We start from the raw sequence: 27,814 nt of genomic DNA, 5'->3' as shown, positions 1-27,814 counted from the left end.
AAACTACCATGTTATGTCTCTTTACGCATGACGGAACCAGGGTGTTGCGCACCTGTAACCTGACATCATCTGCTGAAAGTACTTAAACTTACTTCCATCCAGCTCACACCCAGTTACTGAAGCTACAATTACGGTGCGACAGGAAGAACAGGAATATTAAAGAGGGGATTTGGAGAGATGGGGACCGCTTGGTTCGCGGTTTTTGGCGCTTTAGTCATCGTTTTTCAGGTGAGACGTCTTCCTTTTGTTATAATTAATTTCTGCCATTTTCCATTCTGTTTAAAGTTACTTAAAATAAATATGGTTAATGTTACATTACCTGCTGCAATTAAATAAAATTAGATTCATTTTCATGTGGAAAGCACCAAGTCAAAACAACAGTCACCTCAAAACCCCAGCAATCTAAGAACCACCTAGGAGCAAGTACTTGGCGACAGTGGCAAGGAAAAACTCCCTTTTAACAGGAAGAAACCTCCAGGAGATCCAGACTCACGGAGGGGCAGACACATTTGTTGTGTTTATGCATCAAGTAAACTTTTATTGTAAGAAGAACACTTTTATTAGTCATAGCACTTGCTGATGCTCTTTAAATGGGCAGAAAAAACTTGTGCAGGATTTAAAAACTAATTAATCTGTTTCACAGGCATAGCAGGCTTTTTTCCCCATATCCCTCCACGTTGATTCCCATTATTCCACTGATGACGTTGTGTTTTGTAGTTTTATTGTTTCCTCTGAAAAATGGCATATACACATGTCTTAAAGTATTCATATTATGCGATGCAACAAAAGTATTTTAATTGTTGTTTAAAATGCCAGTTATAGTTATTGTTATATTGTCTTGTGTTATTCAGTTACTCTTATTTTCTCTTGCTTATGATTAGTCACTTTATTATTACAGGTCCAACCAAAATACTCTTTCTCCTCTTCTAGGTCTCATCACCAGAAATAGCTGCGAGGTCGACATGTGTGCCTGGATTTGAGTCAGAGCTGTTGATTTTCAGAGTGTGCAGGGAACACCTGAGGACGGGCATGAGACTGGGCAGAGGTAAGAACAACCCAGGAATCTAGTGTCTTACTGGTAACCTGAATGAAATGGTTCATGTTTCTTAACATCCAGTAGAATATCATAATAGATATGTGAGGATTTGTTTATACAAACCTGTGGGAGCATTTAGACGTGAGTTACAGCCCTACATGAAAAAACTTTTGTAAAGGATTCCTCATGCCCAGATGGCCTTTAACAGGTTAGCTGCTTACGTTGTTCTCGGTTGAAACCCAAACAACATCATACCATTTGTTCCAGATTAAGTTTGTCAGAATATTCGAGTTCCCAATCAGAATTTTCATCTGGACCTCAACTCCAAGTTTCATCTTGGAAATTAGCAGCATCCTCCATTTAATTGTTGTCAGTCCAAGATGGCAGCAATGAAGGTAACAATACTATAATTTTTAATCTGTTCTGCCACAAACTGTTGTTTGTGATCACTAAATAAAGCATATGTAAGGCACTGACAAGGCTGTGTCCAGACACCCATATTAACCCCCCAACCCCAAAAAAACAAACAAAAAAACAACAACTATGATGCTGTATTGCTTGCAATGTATTAATAGCTCTACCTTGCTTTGAAGTAAAACACGTCTGTTTTTTGGTGCTTTTCCAGCTTAACTAGTTGTGGCATCCAACTGCATCTGAGTTGTAAGGTTTCTGGAATGCAGATTCAGCTCTCACACTGCTCACAAATACTTTTAACCTCAGGTCAGAGCAATGTCACCAAGCCTGTTTAGCAGGTTTTGCTATTCAGATGTTATGAAGCACTGAAAGAGAAGGAGAACTCTGTTGGTTTCATAAAACTGAAAGATGATATAAAACATAAGTGGACTGTAGCCTTTTTCAAATTAACTGTAGTTATGCAGGCTTTAACATGAATATTCACTTGTTGCCTTGCTTTATTTGCCTTTAGTTGCTTTTATATAGTGCCAAATCACAACAAAAGTCACTAAGGTGAAAACAGAGAGAAAGAAAACTATGAATACATTTTGGCACTTCAATTCAAGTGGGGATGAAAAACTGCCTTTTAAAAGGAAGTAACATCAAACAGAACCAGGCTCAGAGGAAAGCATCTGCCATCACCGGGTGGGGGGTGAGGCGAGGAACACTGAAATAATATTCATATCAAAAGTCTTGCGCGACATACAACATAATGTCGAGCAAACAATTTAATTTCACAGATGCAGGTATTCATTGTCATTCACACAATTAAATTCCTTACATGTAAACATTTCGTTACATTTAAACACACAAAGAATAAAGAGGAAGAGCAGTTAGTGAGACAGTGATGTCAGGTGGAGTGAAAGAAACTGTTTTTCTTGTATCTAAAAGAGTTTTAGATACGAGTTTAAGAGTCTCGCAGTACTTGTTACAGTAAATGACATACTGATCTTTGCTGGGAAAAATATAGCAGGATTCCTTCGTCAAACCACCTGCTTAACAAGCTGTGAAGAAGAGTTTACTTTTCAGCTCCCCCAATTCACCACTGTTTGTTTTACACAGCAAAAAATCTACATTATAGTATTGTACTATAATCACACCTGTAGGATGTGATTATAGATGAACAGATAAGACCCACATAGTGTTTCAGTTGCACAGCAGCTGTGGCTTTCTATCACAGTGCTACCTGTGCCGTGGAGGGGTGGGTGTAAAGAGAGGCATCAGGTTTACTAGAATTTATTGTTTTATTATAATAGATTTTTAGGCTTTAGTAACAAAATATTGCCAATTTAGGATAATACAAAAGATAAATCGTTTGTATTAAATGTTACTATTTCAAATCATAGAAATAAAAGCTTTTTTGCCTGCAAAAAATGTACAGGGGCCAGTGTAAACTCTGTGCTACTGACCTGAGGCCGTTAAACTGGACACTGAATTATTAAGATTAGTTTTTAACATTAATTAATCTACATTATCAGAGCATCTATTTCCAGCTCCAGGAAACTTCAATGTGCAGGACAAGACTCAGTTCTGAGAATGTTTATGCTCACTTTGCTTCATTTTAGCCGCCACATGTGCAACGTATGCACTCATTTACTAGTGCATGTAGACACACACACAAGAACACATGCACACGAACAACAAACATTTTTCTCTTTTTTCCCTTGTCTCTTGAAAATGTACTGTTGCTCATTAATAAGAAGTATTTCTAATCCAGTTCTACCCGTTATCCAGTGGAATCATGGGTAAAACTGGTTAAGAAACAAAGAGCAGCCTCCAGCAAAATTCAGTACTTAGCAAAATAAAAAAGAAATTTCCTGCCTCAGGTGGAAACCACAAAAATATTTATCACGATATACATTTGAAAATTTGCGATAACGATATAACTGACGATATAATTGACACTAGACAAAATACTTTACAACTCCACAACTTTCTTAGTGCAAAAAAAAAACATCAATGTATTTTCACTTAAACAAGCAGCTGTTTTTTGCATTAAAGCTATATAAAAATTTAACAGTGCAAATGCAAAATCCTTGCTGACAGTTTAACCAAAAGGCATTTCCAGTGGAAACTGGCTGACATATCCTCAGCATAACCATGTATAATATCCACAAAACTTAAAAAGAGCTTATACACACAATATACGGTAATGTTAAGCACAGTACGTATCACTCCGCGAGGCTCCTCCCTACGATAAACGTAATGCTCCGACAATCCATCAAGTGTTGCGGGTTTGAAGCTTAGCAAAGTCGTACTAAAGCATCAGTCAGTAAACACAACCAGAATTCATACATAAGGCACACGGGATTATATGGGGCACTGTCGATTTTCAGAAAAATCAAAGGATTGATTTTAAGTGTGCCGTATTTTCCAAAAAACACGGTAATAACGACAGCCCGCTAGCATGCGCTACCAAAAATAGTGCTTTGTTGTGTATCTGACGGCTAAACCAGTTCCACACTGAAGTTTTCACATTTTTACAAACCAATTCTGGTTCATCTGTTTCATTCAACGATCCGCTTTCGCCCTTCTCATTCTCTGTCGCCGCCGTGCCTTTTTCGCCATGTGCGTATGAAAACAAAGGCACAGCGCATGCGCGTTTTACCCAAATTCTATTGCGATACTTCATTTTCTTGTCATTGCCCAACATTATATCGGTATTACCGTGAACGGTATGATATGGCCCAGCCCCAGTGAGTATTCTGTTGGAAAACACTAAAAAATACAGCAACACTACCAGCAGGACATATGCAGCAAGGTGGTGTAGACTTGCCAGTTATTTCATTACATGTTCCACATTTATAATGATTCACTTTTTTCTATCCTTTCTCAGTGGGCTTCACTGACTGCACAAACCGCACAATATTTCTTTTCGGCACTGATGACAATCGCTTTGGTGTAAAGGCAGATGGTGTATTAATGGTGAGTTAACTTGACGGCAAAGTTGGAATTACTGTAAAAATCACAGGAAAGTTTGTATAATTGTTCTAATGAAATGTAGAAACTCATTTCTAATGAACTGAAGTGTAGTGGATGCACTAATAAAACTTTTGTTTTTTTACTTTCCAGGTAAACAGAGAAGTTGTTCTTTATAATGGACACCAGAATTTCTTCATCCACTCATGGGACTCTCAAGGTCAGAAAATAACAGTTCCAGTCAGGGTAGTTCATTATGAGCATCACCGTGGACACCATCATGGTCATCAATGTGGAAAGCACCACAATGGAGACCACATAGAATACAGTCATCAGCATCACAGTACTGAAGTGAAGTCTGCTGACCACACAGAGGTAGACACTGTTTCATACGGGACTGTTTAATGTTTTATAGACACTGTTTAATGGGGCATGAAGGAAAAGTTCAAATCTATTTATATTTTTTCCAAAACTACACATTTACAGACAGGGCAGGACTGATAATCTGGCATATTGGACATTTTTCTGGTCCACTGCACACTGACAGCATCCCATTCAATCATTCCACCTGACACAGCCTTCGCTGTGGCAAACAGGTGGAGCTGAAAAGCTGAAAGAAAACAATAAAAAGAATATAAGTGGTACCAGCAACTAGTAACTGGGCCTCACAGTCACAGGATGATGCTGCTAGCACCAGCTGTGGAGGAGTGAGGAAGAAGTGATGGAAGATTAGATTAATGTGGTAAGAAAAGTGAAATGAATGGCTACTTTATCCATGAGCCACTGCTAACAGCTAAAGTGTAACTTTTAATGCTAGGGCCAATTTTTTTGTCGCAATCCATTCCATTCAGATGTGAAGGTTGTTTCTGGAAATCATCTCTTTATTTTGCATGAGAGGCCAGACTTTTACCTAATGTAATTTTTTTTGAAGTGTTCTCCCAGCTTCATGAAAGTCTTTCAAACTGATTTTTCGGACATTGAAAATTATTTAAAAAGTAGCCAAACTGGTCCTTGGTACCCGAGAAGGGAATGTTTTTTCAAGCTTAATTTTAACCTTGCAGCTTAACCTTAAGCTGCAAGTGTTGACTTGATGGATGTACATGGGCGTAAAACTCTTATCAGCTGTTTCTACTGAGTTTTGTGGGGCTGGGATGATGTCTTTGTAAATGTGTGACAGGACTGAACACACTAACACCTCATGGAAAACCTCAAATTTAAAATTCTGCTCCTCAAATACAATACTTGAGTAATCAATCCCCATTTTATCTTAATGACCTTAAAGTACCGTATCACCCCATTAGAGCATTTCGCTCTCAGACTCTGGGCTTACTTGTGGTTCCTAGAGTGTTAAAAGTATAATAGAGAGGCAGAGCCTTCAGCTTTCAAGTCCCTCTTTTGAGGAACAGCTTCCAATTTTTTTAATATTTTGTTCGATTTTTAATCTATGAATCAGCTGTCTTAGGTTAAAAATGGTGTAGACGATACACAGTCACAGATTCTGAGATATATTATAAGATCTGTGGTCCTCATTACAATTTCTGAGTCTTCTTCTGTTCATGCTTTTGCCAACAATATGTCTGCATGTTTTCCCAGAATGCCACTGATCCACAAGCGCATGTTCTTCAATTCCCCAAGTCTGTTGGAGGACTGAGGAGGAGGAAGAGAGACTGGGTTATTCCTCCTCTCAATGTTCCTGAGAATCAGAGAGGAACCTATCCCCTAAAAGTAGCTCGGGTAAGGGGAACTGAATGACTTTTGTTGACATTATTTGTGGACAGGATTTCTCTGTTGTTCCTCTGCAGTCAGCACGTGTTTTTCCCATTTTTAGTTGTCACTATTGAATCTCCAGAATTTCCAGTTTTTTTAGATGCCTCTTAGTTATGAGCTAACTTTGTTAATTCTAGATAAATAAAATATCTATGAAAGAGAATGAAAAGTTATTGCTTTAGGGAAAGATCTAAAGTTTATGTGCAGTAATGAGAGCAAGATGTTGGCAGTTAGTACATTGACACTTGTTTTATTACTGTCTTTTCCATACTGTGTGTTGGAAATTGTTGGAATAACATAATTATTCTAAGAAAACTACAGAGTTGTGTTTCACGCTATATACTGTATATTGGTTAATTTATCTTACGACATCCACTACTGTGCTGTCTTTCTCTGCTCTCTTATGTTTGATATCAGGATAACCAGGATTCTGTTGAATATTAATGTGCATAGCCTCTTTGCTGTTGTATAAACGTTAAATGAACTGGTTCATGAACAGAAATTTTTTTACTTCTTCATTCTCTTTCTGAGCACTCAGAGTGCTTTATACAACTTGTCCTATTCATACGAGGACTTTTTCCCATGCTTTTTTTGTGAAAGTGCTTTCTAACATTCACAAACATTATAAAGCAAATCATGGTTAGTATCTTACTCAAGGATATTTGAAAAGCAGAGTGAAGTAGATAGGGATTGAACCACCAACCTTATGATCAGTAAATTACCTGCTTGACATCCTGAGCAACAGCTATCCCAGAACTGTTATCCTCATCACTGAGAGTGATTTAAGTCAATGTGGTTTTTTCCAGATCCGCTTAGAGAATCTAGCAATCTTATTGATTTGAGATCACAAGATGACTGAATCATTCTGATCTGTGTATCAGGATAACCAAGAATCTCTTGATATTTTTGAAGATGAACTTGCACAGCTTCTTTATTGTTGCATAACCTTTACCATAGACAGTGAGAGTGATCTAACTCAGTCCTGTGTGTTTTTTCCAGATCCGCTCCAATGAAGATAAAACAAGGAAGGTCTTTTACAGCATCACTGGTCCAGGAGCTGATCTGCCTCCTGTTGGTCGTTTCAGAATGGACAGAGAGACTGGAAATCTGTATGTAACACAGCCACTTGACAGAGAGGAAACAGCCGAATATCTAGTAAGCATCCCCACTTTGTCCAAATGTTTTCCAAAGTGTGTATCTTTTGATGATCATCAAAAGATACACACTTTCATCACACTTGATGATGAAGGCTTTTATTCTGATTATCCTTTCATGTGGAGTGACTTTGGAAAACTTTTTTATAAACATTTTATGTTATAAGTTCTGTTAAAATTGTTTGTTTTTGATGTTCTTTGTACATCACATAAAAGAATCAGCCCCCATCTTATCTTAATGACCTTAAAGTACCGTATCACCCCAATTAAGTGCTCTCAGACTGCAGGCTTACTTGTGGTTCTTAGAATATTTAAAGTACTCTTCTGTGGAACCAGCTTCCAGTTTGGATTTGAGAGATAGACACCCTCTCTACTTTTAAGATTAGGCTGAGAACTTAGAACTTTTTTCACTCATTGTGTTTATACACTGCTCTGCATTCAATTATTAGTTATTATCAATCTCTAGCTTTCATGTCAGCGTGTCTTTTGTTTTGTCTCCCTTCTCTCGGGGTGAGAGAAGGGAGACAAAACAAAAGACACGCTGACATGAAACCAGTAGCAGCAGGTGGCACACAAAAGAAAAGAATCACAACAAAAGTCACATCAAGACACTAAAATCTTTGCTTTGTTTGTATTGTGTGTAGATTAAAGGTGTAGAGATAAATGAATTAATTTAAAGGTGAATCTGAAACTTTCTGAATCAAACATGTTGAAATCTTTTGCCTGTGTAGTTTGAAGCACATGCTGTGGCTGATGGAGCAGGACAAGCTGAGGCTCCTATGGAGATTATAGTACGTGTGATCGACCAGAACGACAACAAACCTTATTTTACGACAAACTACAAAGCAAATGTTGCTGAGGCCACGACCATTGGTATGTTTAAACATATTTTTGACATTATTTTGTTTTCTTGTTGGCACTTATTTGCAGTTTTCTTTATTTTTGCTACTATCTACAATTCTCATCAATAGAAATCAATGTAGTGCAGAGGTTTAAATGCAATGAATTTTAAGACATTCAGAAACCTTCAGAACCTTCAGAAAATTACAATGTGGGTTGGAATGAAATTAGACTTTTTACGCTAACTCTATTTTGATTTAATAAATACTTAAATGAAGCAATGTGAAGACCTTCTAAAACTTCTGCTCTTTATTTCCTTTTTCTGAATTCCTCCACTCCAGGGACTGAGGTGGTTAGGGTTGAGGCCAAAGATGACGATGAGCCAAATACTGACAACTCAGAGCTCCGCTATCGTATTCTGAACCAGGACCCACCGCTGCCCACTGACAACATGTTTGAAATCAACCCAATTACTGGAAGCATCAGAATCACTGGTAGAGGACTGGATAGAGAGGTAAGACCTGTTAAACACATTTAAAACACAAGTGTCCTTTTACGCCTAAGTACTGAAAAAGCATTTTTATGAATCAGGATCAGTAGTCTGCCTGTCACTGCTAGAAATCAATCACAAAGAGGGCACTGCACCAAAAACACTGCTGGTGATTTCTTGGATAATGATAATATTTACCTTTGAAGTAAAACCTGAATTTACTGCTGAAAACAAACACTGTTCTTGAAGCTTAACTTTTACTTTAGAGTCTAATGGTCTCCATTTCTAGTTTGTGTCATGCTTGTCAGTTTCACCACTGCTTGGTGAATAATACACTATATTTAAAAAGTTTGACTAAGGCTAATATCAGATAATGGCATCAGGTTTGCATGTATTTGTCATAAGCAAAATATTCTATGAGTTTATCTTCAGCTTTTCAGCAGAATGCCAGGCCTTCATAGGTGAAGGGTTTTAGTCAGTTTGAAAGCCGTGTGTTACAGAGGTCTGTAAACTGATGTCAGTGTTTCCTCCTTCCTGTTGATGAGCTGATCTACCTTAACAGTCCTCGTCTCTTAACAGAAATATCCACAGTACACTCTGACAGTACAAGCAGCAGATATGGCAGGAGAAGGGTTATCCGGACAAACAAAAGTCATCCTCACGGTGACGGACAGCAATGACAACATTCCAGTCTTCACTCAGAAATCTGTAAGTACAAAGTACTGGTAACTGGAAACTTCCTGTTTAACTGCTGCTTTTTCACTCTGTTAAAGCAGAACACATTCAGTCTGTATCTAGCTGCCTTACTAATGTTGCACTCACACATACTGCCACAGCTAATGCACACCATTTAACAAAATAAGTCCACAGCATGTGCAGTGATGCATGTGAAATAAGAAATGACACAAGGAAAAAGTATTGAACATGCTTACTGATGTTTAATACTCCATCCAAAAGTATTTTGGATTCAAGATGCCTCCTTTATGGAGAAACTAGTCGCATGCATGCACACAAGCAGTTTTCAAACCCTGAAGCTTCTGTGGGGCACTTCTATGAATTCTGAAAATGTATAGACAGAGCCGAAGCTCAGGTGGATTCTGGTCTCAGGGCTGGGCCATTCTAGCAGCTTTATTATCTTTCTCTGTTACCAACTGAGTCTTTCCTTGGCTTTGTGTTTGGAATCATTGTCTTACTGAAAGCGACCATCCTTGCCTCATCTTCATCATCTTGGTAGATGGCATGGTGAGTGGGCATGCAGACCATGGCAGTTGAGTGCATTGCTTATTACTTTCTTTGAAACAATTGTAACTACTGCATCCACCCTGCAGGGGCCTGTCCTTCCATAATGGTTCCTACTCTTGCTCCTCTTTCTTGGGTTTCTGCTGCTTGAGTTATTCTCTAAGCACGTGGTCAGTCATGGCCATCTTTTAAGCAATGGTTTAACTAGAGCCAGCTTGAAAGTCTGTTGTCCATCCATCATCTTCTCCTTATCCGAGGCCGGGTTGCAGGGGACGCAGCCTAAGCAGAGAAGCCCAGACCTCCCTCTCCCCGGCCACCTCCTCCAGCTTGTCCAGGGAACACCAAGGCGTTCCCAGACCAACTGAGAGGTATAATCTCTCAAGCGTGTCCTGTCCCTCCTCCAAGTGGGACACACTCGGAACACCTCACCCAGGAGGCATCCTTGTCAGATGCACGAACCACCTCATCTGGCTTCTTTCAATGTGCAAGAGCAGCGGCTCTACTCTGAGACCCTCCCGGATGACTGAACTTCTCCCCCTATCTCTAAGGGAGATTCCAGCCACCCTTCAGAGGAAGCTAATTTCCACCCCTTGTATCCGCAATCTCATTCTTTCGGTCACTACCCACAGCTCGTGACCATAGTTGAGGGTAGGGATGTAGGTCGACCGGTAAATTGAGAGCTTTGCTTTTACGCTCAGCTCTCTCTTTATCTTTTAGAGAGCTTGTCCATTCAGACACTGAGTCCGAATGGACCATGTTCAGCACCTCCATTGCCGAAGCTGCTACACTGAGCTGCAAACCGCAAGGTTATTGGAGTCTGTCGTGATGGTAACCCCTGAACCAAATGGTGGACACCAGAGGTGAAGGGAGGCACCAGGCTAAAGAAGGAGTCCTATTGGGCTTGGTTAGCCTGTGGGACTCCGGAGGCAGCTGATAGGTATCGACAGGCCAAGCGGAATGCGGCTCGGGCAGTGGCTGAAGCAAAAACTCGGATGTGGAAGAAGTTTGGAGAGGCCATGGAAAAAGACTTTTGGTCTGGTATGAATAGCCGGTTATTAGCGATAGGTTCATCTCGGTTGTGGGCAAAAGACCTGCAACTGACAAATAAAGGCTATCTCATCTCTCATCTCATCATATTTAAGATTTTAGTATTAATTAATGGTAGGACTTGAGCCGTCTTGTAGGAATTGGGTCTGAAAGAAATGTTCATCCTTTACTAGAAGTGATTACCAAAGTTAACTCAGAAAGATCTCTTGGAAAAAATTGTCTAAATAAATATCAGTGGTATTAAAAGTAGCTGCACATAATTTTATGTTTGTGATTTGTTGGAGTGTTTTTTTTCTTTAATGGCTAAAATTTTATTTGTGAAGAAATTCATGATGTCATTATTATATACCATCAACAGAATGGTTGGCTTAACAAAGCTCTGACATTTGACATATACATGTGAGCGGTGCTGAAGAGAAACCTAGGATTGTTCTTATTTTCTTTAACCTCCTAAGACCCGAACTCTTCCACGGCATGCATTTTAATTTCCCTTTGATATTTGGGCTGGTTGGGACCTGATGAACTACCTGATTTTTTTTACCATGACTTCATCCACAGCAAGGTCCTCTGGTTTCTGTCGATGTGAATTATAATTTTACAGAATTTACATTTACCCTTAGCCAGCAGTTTTAAATGTCCCTCAGTGTCGCCTCTTCTAGTCCCTGGAAGGCACTTGACTATGATTGCTGGTGTCTCTAGCTTCACATGTCCCAGAACATCCATCTCCACTTTTCCAAGGCCGGGTTGGGGGGGGGCAGCAGCCTAAGAAGAAAAGTCCTGACCACCCTCTTTCCGGCCACCTCCTCCAGCTTATCCGGGGTAACACCAAGGCATTCCCACACCAGCTGAGAGATATAATTTCTCCAGCGTGTCATTGGTCTGCGCTGCAACATGCTTGGGACACCTCACCCAGGAGGCACCTAGGAACCATCATTGACAGATGCCTGAACTGACTCAACTGACTCCTTTCGATGTGGGGCAGTAGTGGCTGTACTCTGAGCCCGTTCCAGATAGCTGAACTCCTCACCCTATATCTAAGAGGCAGAGTCGAGCCATCCTTCGGAGAAAGATCATTTCCTCGATTTCCTTCTTTCGGGCCTACCCAAAGCTCATAACCATAGGTGAGGGTGTGGATGTAGATTGACCATTAAATTGAGAGCTTTGCTTTTATACTCAGCTCTCTTTTCATCACGATGGACTGGTACAGTGTCACTGCAGCCGCAGCACCAATCTTTGTTGATCTCCTGCTCCTCTTACTTGTGAACAAGAATTTAAATTAAAACTTAAACTCTTCCACTTGGGACAGTAAATTGTCCCTGACACAGAGTGGGCACTCCATTCTTTTCCGGCTGAGGACCATGGTCTCAGACTTGGAGATGCTGATTGTCATTCCTGCCGCTTCACATGGATGTGAACCGCTCCAGTGCGAGCAGGAGTCTGCACAAGTAGAAGCCTTTTGCAGCCTATTACAAGTGTTGTTATTGCTAAAGCAGGCCGATGACTAACTAAACATCTGAGCAGGAAAGTGCACGAGGCACAGGTAAAGAGGCCATGCTGCTAGCGGGTTGGCTATGAGCTAAGCTAAGCTAGCAAATCCCTAAAGACACACTGAGTGACTACTGTGAATGTAATTAGTGGCTGAATCATTCCATAAAATCATCATTCCATAAAAAACTCTGATTAAAAAAAAAACCCTGAAAATCAAGTAGCAAATATTTATGTAATTCACATAGTTTTTGAGACGTCATTTTACTGGTTGTTTTCTAATGTCCTGTTTTGTGAGTGCCCCACTTCCCAATTTAAGACATCAGCCAAGTCCCCACAAAACTTAATCCAGACAGCTGATATGAGTTTCACACCCACACATCCACCAGTTAACCCTGGTCTAATACATTATAATTTGAATGACTGCAAAGTTAGAACACAGTTTGAAAAAAGATTCCCCTTCATGCAAAGGCATTGAAGCATTAAAGCAGTCAATGTCCAAAGAACAACTTTGAAATTATGGACAATCTCTACTGCATCTCTAGTACAAATGAACCATCTGTGGATGAATGAGATGCCAGAAAGCCTGATCTCCCAAGGATCCCCAGATGGGACTATTCCCATTCAAGTACCAGCCAATAACTTATCTTAGCACAACATGGAAAGGCCTGTCGGATGTCAGAGGGGCAAGACACTAGCTCGAGCAGTTGCTCAACACTGTAAGACCAGACTGACGAACTTGTGAACCACCTGGATTGTTTAAGTAGTGGGACTGAAAGATAGCACAGAAACGCTTCATCATCATAGCAAGACATGAACGAGTCCTAAGCAGAAGATTGATAGAGAGTGGGGGGCTACCACACCACTCAAGATCCCTGGTGCAGGCTGTGCAAAGAACCCCCTTGAGAGAATCCAACACATAGCAGCAGGATAAAAGATGCTAGCAGACTGGTATAGTATACAAGGTCAATTTGGGATACACCCACTCCAAGATGATTGAGAATGACCAAGCTATGATCCTGTGTGACTCCCAGCTACAGACAGCTACAACTGGTGATGGCTAACTAACTGGACATAATAGTTTTTGATAAGGAGAGGAAGAAGGCTGTAGTGATAGCAAGTAATGGTAAAGCACTTCAGAGCGTCATTATTATGGCCCAAAAAAATCATTGTCCATCCTCTTCCTTCCCTAAAGGACCTGTAGAGCACTCGCTATCTCAAGAGGGCACGCAGCATCCTACGGGACTGTACACACCCAGAATGTTTAAGCTGCTGCCGTCTGGCTAGAGATTCAGGCTGCTGAGGTCCCCGACAAACAGACTCAGGGACAGCTTTTGCAACAGGGCAATAGACCTAACCAATTCTAACAGCTGACCTGAGTGACTACCTCCCTAGACTTTTTGGGGGGCAATAACAATAACAATAATAAAAACAATGTACAATAAACATACGTTCTTTCTTTTTATTTATTAAGATAAGTTACTGTGTTGTGTTGTGTTATGCGCAGTGCTGACGCAGGACAGTTTCCAATTTCGTTGTGCTATTGTACTTGGTATGACTGTGCAGTGACAATAAAGAGTTATCTTATCTTCAATCCCTGTTTACATCCCAAATATGTTACTTTAAATAAGTATCAACTTTACATAAACGTGTATAGTGCTCGTATGCTGCTCTCACCTGAAACACAGCAAAACAGCAGTTCTGTGTTACTGATGGCTTCCATATAATAACCGGCCTGTGTTACTTTTTGTCATGTTTCAGCTGTGTGCAGGCAGAAAAAGGACCCAAACGGAAAACTCACAACAACAAAATTAAACTCAAAAAGCTGCTTTATTGTAGAATAGCATGGAAAAACAAAACTAAACTGGGACATGGATAAACTGACACACAGGGAAACACAGCCATGAGGGAGACTACAACACTGACAAAGAGAAACACAGGGCTTAAATACACTGAGGGATAACGAGGGAATGAGACACAGAAGGAGAGCACAGCTGGGAGTAATCAGGCTGGACCAGACAAGGGAAGCAAAACTAGAAACACTGACATAAGACACGGACCTTCAAAGTAAAACAGGAAACACACTGACTGAACCCTAGACATGTGAACTTAACAGCAACTGAGGAGAAAGAACATAGGGACCTGAAACATGGGACAGAAAGGCACAGTAGACACAACGTGGACATAACAACGCCACAGGGAAAGAGTAAGACAAAACACAGAACACAGGACCTCTTACAAAATAAAATAGGAAACATAATGAAACGCAGACATGACTACATGAACTTGACAGCATAAGAAGAGACATGAAACACATGAAGGGCAAGGGGGACTTAACAAGGGTTGAAAACACAAGGGGAAACTAATAACAAATGAACTTAGATAACCTAAAGAACTTAAACATACCATAAACATCAAAATAAACTAAAACTCAGAACGTGACACTTTTGTAAGGGATTACTTTGCCAGTTACTAATTTGTCTGAGCCAGTAGGTGGCAGTAGGTGGCCATTGCCACGTACTGGTGAAATTAAATATCGCCTTAACACCACATCAGGTGGGAGCAAATGAGCTTTTCACTCTAGGCTATGAAGTAAACTATTGTCACAACAAAAGCAAAAAAGGTGATGGCAACATTAAAAGAACTTCAACAACAATTCTTAGACTTGTTTTTGATACTTAAAATACTCAGGGTGCCAGACATGTACAGAAGAAAACAACACCCCATCTCCCATAATTGTTTTGAGGATCCTGAAAGGCAGTATAGACCATCCATTCACGTAAACAATGGAATCTACAGTATAAATAATAAATATTGTCTTATTAGAATGATTACTCTAATACAGGAGAGAGAAAACCACAGACCGAATATTTAGCTCCATTCGTTCATATTAGAAGAGAGAAAGAGAAGACTGTGCTGTGAATTCATTAACATCTGTCAAAAATAGCCGCTGCTTTCAAGGAGAAAAATAAAACAAGCATGATTTTTCAGCTCTAAGCTATTCTCTTTTTTTAATAATTTCAACAGAAATCTTTATCTTATTTAAAATAAATTAAATGCTGCATCTAGTACTATGCAAGCTTCTAGCTTTGCTTGACAATGTTTAGAATAAACCTGATGACATGACATTCCAGAACGTCTACAACAAAAGACGAAGCAGACTGAGCCCAGAAATTGCTAAAAACTTGTGTTACTCTTACAGTAAACACATCAGTCTTGTTAACAAATAGAGAATTTGTCATCACTCTTAAGTAATTAGTTCTTTGATATTTTGCTGAGTGCTTTATGAAGTTAATGGGTTCATCTAACATGTCTGCTTTATCTTTAGATTGTGATTTGTTGTGTTGAGTTTTGGTCAGAAGACTATTGCTGGCTACTTTCCTTTTTGTGTTGTAATCCATTTGACATTTATTTACCCATTTATTTTTGTAAGTAGAAGGTCTATATTCAGTTGCTGGAGTTGAATTGTATGTCTAGTTTAAGTAAGTTGGTATTTAAATATTAAAAATTCACATTTTTGGGCCAGGTGGGTGAGTTTGATGACTGTGCTGAAGTTTTAGTTGATAATTATATTTGTTGATTTGGTTAATAATGAAAAGAGGTTGTGGAAGAAAGATGGATTGTCATTGCTGGGGCCACAAATGTTGACTAGCATGAATATTTTATTACTTAGGGATAAACTGATAATCTTATTGGATCACTGAGAGATGTATTACAAATTAATGTTTTTTTCACCTCCTTTACTATTATATGTTTGATATTATATCTTGTCAAACTTTGTACTTTAAGATTTCGGATTTCATAGTGAGCAAGTCAGTTTCTTGCAAGAAGTATATGTCTGCAATAAGATTAGACGGAATTGAACATGAATTATTGATGTACAATTTAAGTTATTTGGCGGTTAGGCGACCGTGGTGCTGGAGGTTGGGAAGCGCATCTGTAACCGGAAGGTCGCCTGTTCGATCCCCAGGCTCTCTGTCCTGGTCGTTGTGTCCGTGGGCAAGACATTTACCCTACCGCCTACTGGTGTTGGCCAGAGGGGCCGATGGCGCGATATATAGCAGCCTCGCTTCTGTCAGTCTGTCCCAGGGCAGCTGTGGCTGCAACTGTAACTTGCTTCCACCAGTGTGTGAATGTGAGAGTGAATGAATAATGGAATTGTAAAGTGCTTTGGGTGCCTTGAAAAGTGCTATATAAATCCATTATTATTAGACTCCGATGACCCATCACAGCAAAAACAGAACAGAACACCAAGATCTGTTTTGACTCCCATGATTCTGACCCATCCTTAATTTTCTCACAGTATAGTGCGACAGTTGATGAAAACAAAAAGGATGTTGTGGTGGTTAAGATGATAGTAACAGATGAGGATGAACCACAAACTCCAGCCTGGAACGCCATCTTCAAGATCGTCAGTGGTGATCCTGATGGACTTTTCACAGTAAAAACAGGAACTAACAAACATGAAGGAATCCTTTCTACTGCAAAGGTAGGAAGAAAATCAGGAATTCATTCATAATATTGGGAGATATTTATCATCAGTGATTAGTTGATGGAAGCATTTTCTGTGATTTGTTGGGACTTAATAAAAATCTGTGCCAACACCCTTATAATGTGTTTTTTTCTCCCTTCCTTCCAACCAGGAGCTGGACTTCGAGAGGGCCAGCAAGCACACTCTGTTGGTTTCAGTGGAGAATGAGATTCCTTTTGCTCCTGGTGTTTCTGTGGTCACTTCTACCACCACAGTGGTGGTGAATGTGAGAGATGTGAATGAAGCTCCAATATTTGATCCAAAGGAGCTTCTTGTGGTAAAACCAGAGGACCTTGCTGTGGATGAAGCCGTGGTGCAGTACACTGCTTCAGACCCAGACACTGCACGCAAGCAGAAAGTCACGTAAGTCAACTAGGAACTAAACCCCCCCAAACATCTTTTTACTTCAAACAACATTTGAAGTAAAAAGGTAAACAAAAAATGTGTCACCAACCTCATAAGCAAACATTACATTACTTTTGAAATATTGAAAAAAAAACCACACTATAAAACACCCCTAGTATTAGTCAGAATTTGCTTTTTAACACCCAACAAGCTGACAGACGGGCTTGAAAAGTTTAATTGTTTTCTTAATGTTTTCTTGATATCAGAGGAGAACGGCCAGACTGCTTTGAGCTCATAGGAAGCTAGCCTTGACTCAAACTACCACTAGAGATTCATATGTAGATATTAGGGGTGCAACGATACACAAAATTCACGGTTCGGTTCGGTTCGATACTTTGGTGTCACGGTTCGATATGTTTTCAATACAAAAAAAATATTCATGCCTTTTTAATTTGTCATTTATTAAAATTATAAATATATATTTTAACTCAAAGGTACAGTTTTTAAGTTTAATGTTGCTGAAACAACAAAATAATAAAAAAAATAAATCGATCTGATCGAGAAAACACTCATCTTTGGCCATTTCTCTTTATTACAGAGAAATGTCTCTTTCCAAAATAAAAGCTATACTATACGCTTCTTCTGGGCTATATTCTCAGCAGCATATTAAACATATCAGGTCCCCATAAGGAGAATCATGTGCTAACGGCTGCCTAAATGACTCGGGTAAAGTTTGTAGCATGCGTGCTTGTTGTTTTGTCTGCTTCCACTTGTCTTTGCACCAGGATGATGTCAGCGTAAATACGCAGTCATATTCGTTGTGTTCCCACTAGTGCTGTCAGCATTAATCTCGTTAAAATGACATTAACGCCATAACGCAGCAAATCTCCGTTAACAAGTTACCGCGGATCGCCGTGGACGGCGTCGACACGTTAACAACCTAACTGCGCTAACGCACTAGTTCCCACCAATTGAGCATTGCATAGCACATCCGACATACTGTTTTACTTTTGTCCATGACTCGCTTACCATCAGGGTCATACTTCACATGAAAACCAAAATAGGTCTAAAGGCCAGATCTGAATGAGGGTGGGGGAGGTTCAATTTCGGGTAGCGTTGAGGCAGTTGCCATGTTTCAACGAGCTTAGCTTCTGTCTTGCTAGCTTGCGCTGCGCTCAGTGTATATGCACTCGACAGTGCAGCCTAGGCAGAGTAGTCGAACGCAGATCCACTGAGCGCTCAACACAGACAGCATCGTCAGAAGAAAAGCTGATAAAATAAATAAAAAATGTTGTATTGTTCAATACATGTGCGTACCGAACCGAAAGCACTGTATCAAACGGTTGAATATTGATACATGTATTGTTGCACCCCTTGTAGATTTGGATAACCATCATATGCAGAGCAGCATCTCTAAATGCACAGCACATTCAACCTTAAAGCAGATGGGTTACAGCAGTTAAAGATCAAACCAGGTGACTGGGTGATTTGTTAGCTAAGAATAGATAACTGAGGCTACAGTTTACACCACACCTGGACAAACAAAGATTGGAAGAATATTTTCTGGTCCGAAGAGTTTTGTTTCTGTTGAAAGGAACAGAATTTGTCAGTAACATAAATTACACAGCCTGCTACATGTCCCTCCCTTCAGTGTACCTGCCCTTCTTATTGATGCTTCCAGCAGGACCACAGACCATATCTCAAAGCTTAGATAATCTCAAACTGGTTTCTTGAACAAGGCAGTGAGTTCACTGTACTCAAGTTGCTTCCACAGTCACGAGATTCAATCCAATGGCACGCTGTTGGGATGGAATGGGAGATTTGCATGATGGCTCCAGAGCTGACAAATCTGCATGATGATGTCATGTCAACGTAGACCAAAAACTTTGAAGAATGTTTTCAAGCACAACGGGGTCGAGCCCAAAACTTGCATTGTGCACCAGAGAGAGATAAACAGAATAAATTGGTTCTCTCATTTATGAAAACACTTGATGATAACAATAAGTGTACAATCTTAACAGTACAGAGTGTTGTTGATAGCTGATTGGTACTTCATAATCGTCACACAGACTAATTATAGATTTTAAATAACATTTGCGGAAGGGGCTCAGAGTAGAGCCGCTGCTCCTCCACATCGAAAGGAGCCAGCTGAGGTGGTTCGAGTATATGACAAGGATGCCTCCTGAGCGCCTCCTGGGTGAGGTGTTCCGGGCATGTCCCACCGGGAGGAGGCCCCGGGGCAGACACAGGACACGCTGGAGAGATTATATCTCTCGGCTGGCCTGGGAACGCCTTGGTGTTCCCCCGGATAAGCTGGAGGAGGTAGCTGGGGAGTGGGAGGTCTGGGCTTCTCTGCTTAGGCTGCTGCCCCCTGCGACCCGGCCCCAGATAAAGCGGATGAAGATGGATGGAAATAGCATTTGGTTTATATATTTTTCTGTGATGCAAAATAAATTTGGTGCCCAAATATTTCTGAAAAAGAACATTCTCTGGCTACCACATAGATGTACTGAAATCTCTACTAACCCCAAGTGAATATGAATGTTAGATAGAACACACTTGTTATACAAAAAATGTTTGAATGGGTAAATGTGGCATGTTATGTGCTAAGGTGGAGCAGAAAAGTGCTGTGTAAGAATCAATCCATCTACCAGATTTTGCACTGTCGCTGCAATTAAGTTCTCATTAATGACAATATAAGGAAAACTGAATTATGACAACACACAGTAGAATCATAAAATGATCTCTAATGATGAAAAGCATTTTACCTAAAAAGTAGAATTTGGAACCTATGTCAGCTGTGGTAGAGGCAGCGTACACCGTGTCTCGCAGAGCCAACACAAACAATTATTCACTCTCCCCCACACTATGGGCACGCAGGTCTTTGGACAGTGGGAGAAAGCTGCAATAGCCGGAGAGAACATGCAATGTCCACACAGACCCAGGACTCGAGACCTTCTTGCTGCGAGGCAACAGTGCTAACCACCATACCACCTCCCACAAACTGCCATAGTAGCAGAAACCCCTAAATAGTTTAAAATTACAGCTCAAAGTTAAGTTTTTTCAAGAAACTGGGTGCCACGGTTGCTATACCCTCAGAGTGAAACCATACTTCAGAACTGGTTTTACTAACATGGAAGGAAATGATTCCTTCCTTTTAGCACATAAAAACACTTTGTGGTGGTAAATATGACGATTTTGAAAAGATGGTGCAGGAAGCTGCACCTGGAGAAGGCCTTTGTGGGGTAGGCGCTTTTTCTCTTAGACTCACTAGACAAGGGAATCTTCCAGTAGCCTTTAGTTGAATCCAGTGTCGTCAAAATACGAGCAGTACCAAACTGGTCCAAGAGCTCATCAACCCAGGGTGTCATGGCCAAAAACCAAAAGCCACCAGGTCAGTGGGTGACCTGAACAACAGCACAAGAGTCCATGGTCACCAAGCCGACGAGACATGCTGGCTGCTTGTCTCCTGAACCTCCAGCTGAGGCAGACAGTGGTACTGGGGCCACTGGTTGCTGGGCTTGACCTGTACGTCCAGCAGAAGTTGATGCAGGACCGGTATGGAGACCCCTGGCAAATCAGAGAGCTGAACAGGAGGCTGAGCTGGTAGCCGAGCTGAAGCCTGAGGGGAAACAGTCTGTTGGGACATAACTCCACACTCCGAGAGGGCAGGTGAAAAACAGTCCTTAGTGCCCACAGCTTTTAAGCAAGTGCCAATAAAGTGAACAGTCTTAATGATCACAGATCCTGAGCAAGGAGTCTTTGAGTTCTCAGAGTCTGAGTAAACAGTCTTAGAATCTTTAAAGCCAGAGTTCATTTTCTCAGGCCTAATGTGAGATAATTAGGTCACATGAACAACATTTGCATTGCTGCTAGTGAAAACGTCTTGATGCACTCTCAATCATCCAGGAAAGTAAATCTCCAAAAAGTTGATTCTGTTCATCTGGACGTAGCGTTTTGTGGGAGAAATGTTTGGTCACTCATCCAAGTGACTGGATGGTTGTTTCCATGCTTTCTGCTCAGGTGCATGTTCATGTTTTTCTTTCCAACATGCACCGTTTCAGATTCATGTTTATGCTCTAAAGTCACAGTTAATCATAGTTTATTCCCAGTTTAGATTTTTAGTTAGTTTATCTCAGTGCGCTTTTGCCTTTGTTTTTTCCGGCCTCCAATAATTTTTTTGGTAAATCAGATTCCTGCCTTCAGCATCTTAAATAAGCTCAAGGTCTGCTGCTGAGGCCCCGTGACGTTTATCTTCCTTCTGGTCCTGATGCCCCTGAAATAACTGAATTGCTTTCAGCTGCCCTGCCAGCCTCTCTTGTACTGTCCCTTGGGCCTGCTGAACCAAACCCCCTCTGCAGCAGAGCCACAGACCACACCTCCCTCATGACTTTTAATGACTCCTAATACTACTTTGGATTATCGTTATCAGTAAGGTCTTAAAAGCCATTATTAATATTATTATTATTTCTATTTTTTTCTCTGTTTTTTATTTCTTTTTCTGAAGAAAAGCATTTTTTTTACCCTTCAGCCGTAAAATCCTGATTAATAGGTGTGTCTACTAATGAGCTCAGGGGTAGCACTGGTAGGATACAGGAACCCTGTGACAGTTAATGTGTTTCATGAGATTTGCAAATTGAATTGACTGTTGTTGTGATTTATCACAATATAAATAATACTGAATAAATGGCATTCTGCGCCTAACCTGTCACTGTGTATTTAGCCTAAGGAAAAAGTAAGTCTATGTCAAAAATCAAATAACACATTGCGCCACATTGTGAAACATGCTAATTGCAATCACCCCGCCTGCACAGTATTGCCATCTTTTCTGTGACTGTCTTGTGCAGGTACAAAATGATTAATGACCCTGCAGGCTGGCTGAATGTGGACAAGGACACAGGCCTTATTAAAGTGAGAAGATTCATGGACAGAGAAGCTCCTTTTGTCACAAACAGCAGATACATCGCAAACATTGGTGCATGTGATGATGGTAGGTGGGAGTTAAGACTGCTGCACACTATTATCATCATTTGACTCCCATACACAATGACCACTGATATGATTTTATTAAATTACAAGTGTCTGAATAATTACACTGGTCAACAAGAGTTTTGCTTCTGGGATTCCTTCACCTTTACTTCAGGAACTTTCACTTGCTGAATAAGAATCTGAAAACTGTTTTTGTCTAACACATCCTGGTTTACAGTATGATGTTCCAAGTACTGAACAACGAAGATGACTGGACAGAAACAGCAGCGCGTTTCAGCATTTAGGAAATACGTTTTGTTTCAAGAAATATGTTCTGTCTTTAGAAATAAAGTGAAAAAAAAGTGAAGCTAAAATTAGGTTTGTCCTGAAATCTGTGAACTCATACTTGACATTGAGCTCAAAAGGAAACTGAGGCCAACTAAACGATCAGTTTGTGAAGCATTCATGCAACCAATATCAGGGAAAATTGAGTATGATGGGTGAATACTGTTGGTTCTCACAAAAAGAGAGATGTGCAGTACAAGCACAAAAAAGGTGCCTCAGACAGGTTTCAGCTGACTGACCTCATTTTATTTTGAGCTGAATTGAAAGAAATATATTTTAACACATCTGCGGTATTGTCATCTAATTCGCTTTCATAATAAAGACATTAAAACAGTTTTCATGAGAAATTATTAGAAATCAATACTTTCTGTTGATTATACTATTTTGATCTTCACAAGTATTAAAACGATGTGTATCTTAAAAAAAACAGAGGCTCAAGCTTAAATTGGATATCACATCTGAAATCAGTGTAAAAGCTGCAATAGCTGGTCTGAAGTTCCCAGTAGCAAAATAATAGTGATATGAAAGTGTGTTATTGCCCTGAAGTTTTTTTCTTCTCCTTAAACAAAATTCCAGTACAAACTGATGTCCCTTGGATGCTCATAGCTAATAACACTGTAGCCCTTAATTGCTCTGCCTTTATTTGTTTAACAGCCAAATGTTAGTTATAAGAATCAGTCCAGAGCAAAGTTTTTGAGCAATAATACAGATTTTATTTAAATACATTTTGGTCTCCTGATGTGTTTGTTCTGTGACCAGATGCTGTCCCGGCTACAGGAACTGGTACTCTGATCATTCAGCTGGAAGATGTCAATGACAATGCTCCGTTTATTGAAGAGCGTGAAATCACGGTGTGTCTTATTTCCAATAGCTCAAGAATCGTTTTGTGTTGAACTTGTCTAATTGTGGTGCAGGATGGGTGTGTTTGTAAGATTTCCAACTACAGGATGGTCATCAGCATGAAGAAAAGCTTCACTGTGACTTTGTTTCCTCAGGTGTGCAACAAGGATCCAGCTCCTCAGCTGCTGTCAGTAACAGATAAAGACGGACCAGAATTTGGACCTCCCTACTCGGTGTCTTTACAGGGCATGTCAAAGACCAACTGGACCGCTAGGATGAACGACACCAGTATGTACACTGCTAACATGTGACAAGTACAAACTTATGCTGTCCAATAAGATGGCCAGAATTTGAAATATTTTGGTACATAAATTTCACTGATATTTTATCAGCTGTGTTCTTTTGCGATAACAAAAATATTTCCTGTTGTGAACATCAGGGCTGCTTCCTTCCAAAGGCTAAAGTTTAGCTCATACATGATTCAGTTTTCATCACTGAGATTAGAGTGATTGGTGCTTGTGTGAGGAGAGTGAGTACTGCCAGAAAAGAAACCCTAACACAACATACTTAAAAGAAGGATGATTGGCTTTATTCAGATGTCTCATTTTCAAAAATATGTAACAAAACAAATCCATCAACACAGAACTATAAAGCTACATTTCTGCTGTCTTGTTTATTTCAGGAACAGGGGTCATCTTAAATTTAGGCACTGAGCTGCCCAGTGGAGATTACAGTGTTATACTAAGAGTGGCAGACAAGCATGGCCTGGAGCAGGACAGCATCATCAAAGCTGAAGTTTGCCACTGCAAGGGCAAGGGAGCAGAGGCGACATGCACAGACCGTGCTATAGGTGGCAGCAACCTGCCCCTTATCCTCGGAATACTTGGAGCCATCCTGCTGCTCGGTGAGTCACACATCTGTAGTCTCAGGTCAGAGCATTTCTTTCCTTTCCCAGCTAAGTAGGTTTTGGTTGGTTACTGTGTGCTAAACTTTACACTCTGTGTTCAGCACTGGTGCTGCTAATGCTGCTGTTTGCAAAACAGAGGAAAAAGGACAAAAAGAAGCCACTGCTGCTAGATGATAGTGTCAGGGACAACATCTATTACTATGATGAAGAAGGAGGTGGAGAGGATGATCAGGTAAATGGACACATTTACGCGATTACACATTTACACAAGTACAAAGTAATCAAAGCTGCACACGCAGGAGCAGAAAACCTTGGAAAATATGTCACTGTGTTTATTGGAGTACTGGAGAATTCTGCCATTGCCGTTCCCAAGCCTGGATGAAAAAGGAGGGGAGTTGGGTGAAATGCCAAAAAGAAAAACGGAGAGTTTTAAAAGGCTGATTAAATTTGCTGTATTATTTCAGTGATTTGACCCAGGCCTTTTAGTGATAGAAAAGTATGAGTACACAACAGGCCTAAAGCAGTGAGTGGATGAAGAGTGTGGATTGCAGAAGTACAGCATAAAATATTCCATATAATAATGCATCATTAAATCACTTTCTATCAGGACTATGACTTGAGTGTTCTCCACCGTGGTCTGGACAACCGGCCTGAGGTGTTAAGAAGTAACGTGGTGCCAAACTTCATGCCTGCTCCTCAGTACCGACCTCGGCCCACCAACCCAGAAGACACGAACAACTTCATTGAAGATGTGAGTGAGATTCTAAAGTACCTTGAAACTTACTCAAGCATGGTTACAAGATTTCACTTAAGTGGGCTCACCACCCACGGGAGGTACCATAGGGGTTAAGGTGCATTGTGTGTTGGATGGCTGTTATGTGTGCAGGCCCTGGCAGTCTGATCCCTGGCTGTTAAGACTGGCTCTGAGGACATGATGGAGTTGGTTGCGTGGTAAGAAAGGAGCAAGTGCATGAATTTAAAAGTTTAATCTGGTTCACAACTTGGAACCAGTGTCCTGGAAAACAGCTAGACTCTACTCTAGTCTGGAATTTCCGTTGGCAACATGGCAAGCAGGGATGGGTCCTGTTTCACCTTCCCACTGTCACATGAGGCTTGTTCACAGGTCATCTGATTATTGGGGTTTCTTTCTAATATTGTAGGATTAACTTGATAATTCCAAGTTTCTTGAGTACTACTGTTTTTGTTCTGATCATGAAATGCTGTACCAGCTCTTTATGCTCTAGAGTATTCCAGAATGCCTAAACAGCTTACATGTGCTTTGTCACACTTGGAGAAAGCATTTTGTGCCTTGTGGGCAGTTCTTTTCAAATGAAGGTTTTCTTAGGGGAACTGTGGCTCAGGAGGTAGAAGGGGTTGTCTAAAAGTCATAATCATGGCTGGCTTCCTGGCTCCAGTCCTCATTTTCAAAGGATCCTTGTGAAAGACACTGGACCCTGATGTATCCACTGTGAGTGTGTGAATGCTAGACAAGGCACTTTAGTACAGATAAGGTTTGTATGAATGTTTTTGTTATTGGGTGAATAAAACTAGGTTTCCCCCTGGCGAGGTGTTTAAGGCATCTCCTACCAGGAGGACGCCCTGGGCATGAACTGGAGATGGTGGCTGATGAGGGAAGTCTGGACTTCTCTGCTAGCAGACGATAGAGGCATGGATGTGGATAGATGTGTACGTCAATTGTACGTCATGTCTGGGCTTTAATAACTTCCACATTCATTATTCTGTTATCTTTATCCAGGCTATGTAAGGTAACCAAAACAAGTTGTGTAAAATTTCTAGAAAAGTTATCTTTGCTCCTCCCTCAGAACCTGAAGGCTGCAGACAACGACCCAACAGCACCCCCTTATGACTCCCAGATGGTATTTGACCATGAGGGAGGTGGTTCTGATGCAGGAAGTCTCTCCTCTTTGAACTCTTCAAGTAGTGGAGACCAGAACTATGACTGCCTCAGTGAGTGGGGCCCTCGCTTCAAGAAACTGGCCAACATGTACGGAGGAGGAGAAGATGATGATATGCTGTAATCATACCACATGGCATGGCCTCATGTTTCATTCAAAGCAAGCCAGAAGGGACTTTCAACTACACATTAGTGTTTTGTCTTGTTTTTCATAGATATATATATATGCATTGTGGTTTGCCTTCTCACTGAAATGCCATTATCAGTTATCGGCCACTGCTGAGAAGCCAAAGGATGAGCGCTTTTGTTTTGTTGTTTTTGAATTTCCTGTTTTGATTGCATTAGGCTCTGTATGCCTTTTTTACATCCCTGTTTGACCTGCAGGCTGAACACATAAATACTTTGGTAGTTTTCTGTTGAATGAGTGCTGGAGCCATGTGTTGCCTTTTTCATAGGGTTTGTGTTTCTGGTCTCTATCTGTTTAATAAGTACTCTTGTGTATTTTCATTTTTTCATTTGAACACAATAACACACTTTAGTTCCTGATCAGCCATTATATATATCCGTGTGTGTCATTTCCTGTTTAGGTCAGTTATGTTTGTTTGGGCAGTCATTTGGTAAGTTTGCAGTTCTTTGCCTGAGTTTAGTTTTGTTTCTTTGACCTCTTTTATGAGCTCAACATTTATTACTTTTGTAAATATAATTTTTTGGTTAAATAAATGGAAACCCTATTTTTCTGATAATTCCTGTGACTCCTCTCGTCCATCACAGACAGTAATCTAACCTTTGATAAACAGATTAATGCTGTAATCAAGACCCGTTTCCTTCACCTCTGGCTACTTGCAAAAGTGAAGCAATTCCTCTGTTTTAGAGACTCTGAGAGAGCTATCCATGCTTTCATTTCATCTCACCTCAACTTTTGTAATAGTCTTTACTCAGGTGTCAGTCTGTCATCAGTTAGCTGCCTGCAGCTGGTCCAAAAAGCTGCAGCATGGTTACTAACTGGCACGACATATCTCACATACTAGCATCCTTACACTGGCTGCCAGTTAGTTTTTGAATTGATTTTAAGATTTTATTATTCGTTTTTAAGGCGTTGCACGTGTTAGCACCCTCATAACTTTATGATCTTTTAAATTGGTACACTCCTGCAAGATCACTGAGCCCTGCAGTTCAAATGCTCCTGGCTGTCCTGAGGTCCAGATTAAAGCACAGAGGTGACCGGGCCTTTGCTGTGACTGCTCCTAAATTGTGTAACAAAGTGCCCCTTCATGTCAGGGCCTCCTCAACATTAGACACTTTCAAAACGCATCTGAAAACCCACTTTTATTCCTTGGTTTTTAAATCAGAATGATTTTGTACTACTTTTGTCTTGTTTCTTACTCAAATCTTCTCATTTCATGCTTCTTTTTCTTATTTTTTTGTCGTGTATTTATAGAGATAAAAATCTTTTTTGATTATCTTAAATGTTGTTCAACAGTTGTTTTAAATGTGCTATACAAATAAATTTGACTTTAACTTTAATACGACTGG

At 40.4% G+C, this 27,814-nt stretch overlaps 1 protein-coding gene across 1 annotated transcript; it reads left to right on the top strand.

The window, feature by feature from the left end:
- Nucleotides 1-177: 177 nt before the first annotated feature.
- LOC308388767 (B-cadherin-like) lies at nucleotides 178-27,766 on the top strand (the record flags this gene model as incomplete). The annotated part of the gene is made up of 18 exons (XM_080869661.1): nucleotides 178-228; nucleotides 931-1,045; nucleotides 4,326-4,414; nucleotides 4,562-4,783; nucleotides 6,002-6,142; nucleotides 7,175-7,330; nucleotides 8,061-8,202; nucleotides 8,511-8,683; nucleotides 9,239-9,367; nucleotides 16,734-16,919; nucleotides 17,074-17,324; nucleotides 22,154-22,296; nucleotides 23,379-23,470; nucleotides 23,615-23,747; nucleotides 24,142-24,363; nucleotides 24,468-24,598; nucleotides 24,974-25,117; nucleotides 26,190-27,766. 18 exons carry the CDS (start codon nucleotides 178-180, stop codon nucleotides 26,403-26,405), a joined length of 2,736 nt encoding a protein of 911 aa, XP_080725787.1. The 3' UTR covers nucleotides 26,406-27,766.
- Nucleotides 27,767-27,814: the final 48 nt, after the last annotated feature.

This window comes from Rhamphochromis sp. 'chilingali' (assembly GCF_963969265.1).
Source record: "Rhamphochromis sp. 'chilingali' genome assembly, chromosome: 20".
NCBI classification, from domain to species: Eukaryota; Metazoa; Chordata; class Actinopteri; order Cichliformes; family Cichlidae; genus Rhamphochromis; species Rhamphochromis sp. 'chilingali'.
The sequence above is the reverse complement of the archived record's forward strand: the minus strand, read 5'-3'. Positions and strand labels throughout refer to the sequence as shown.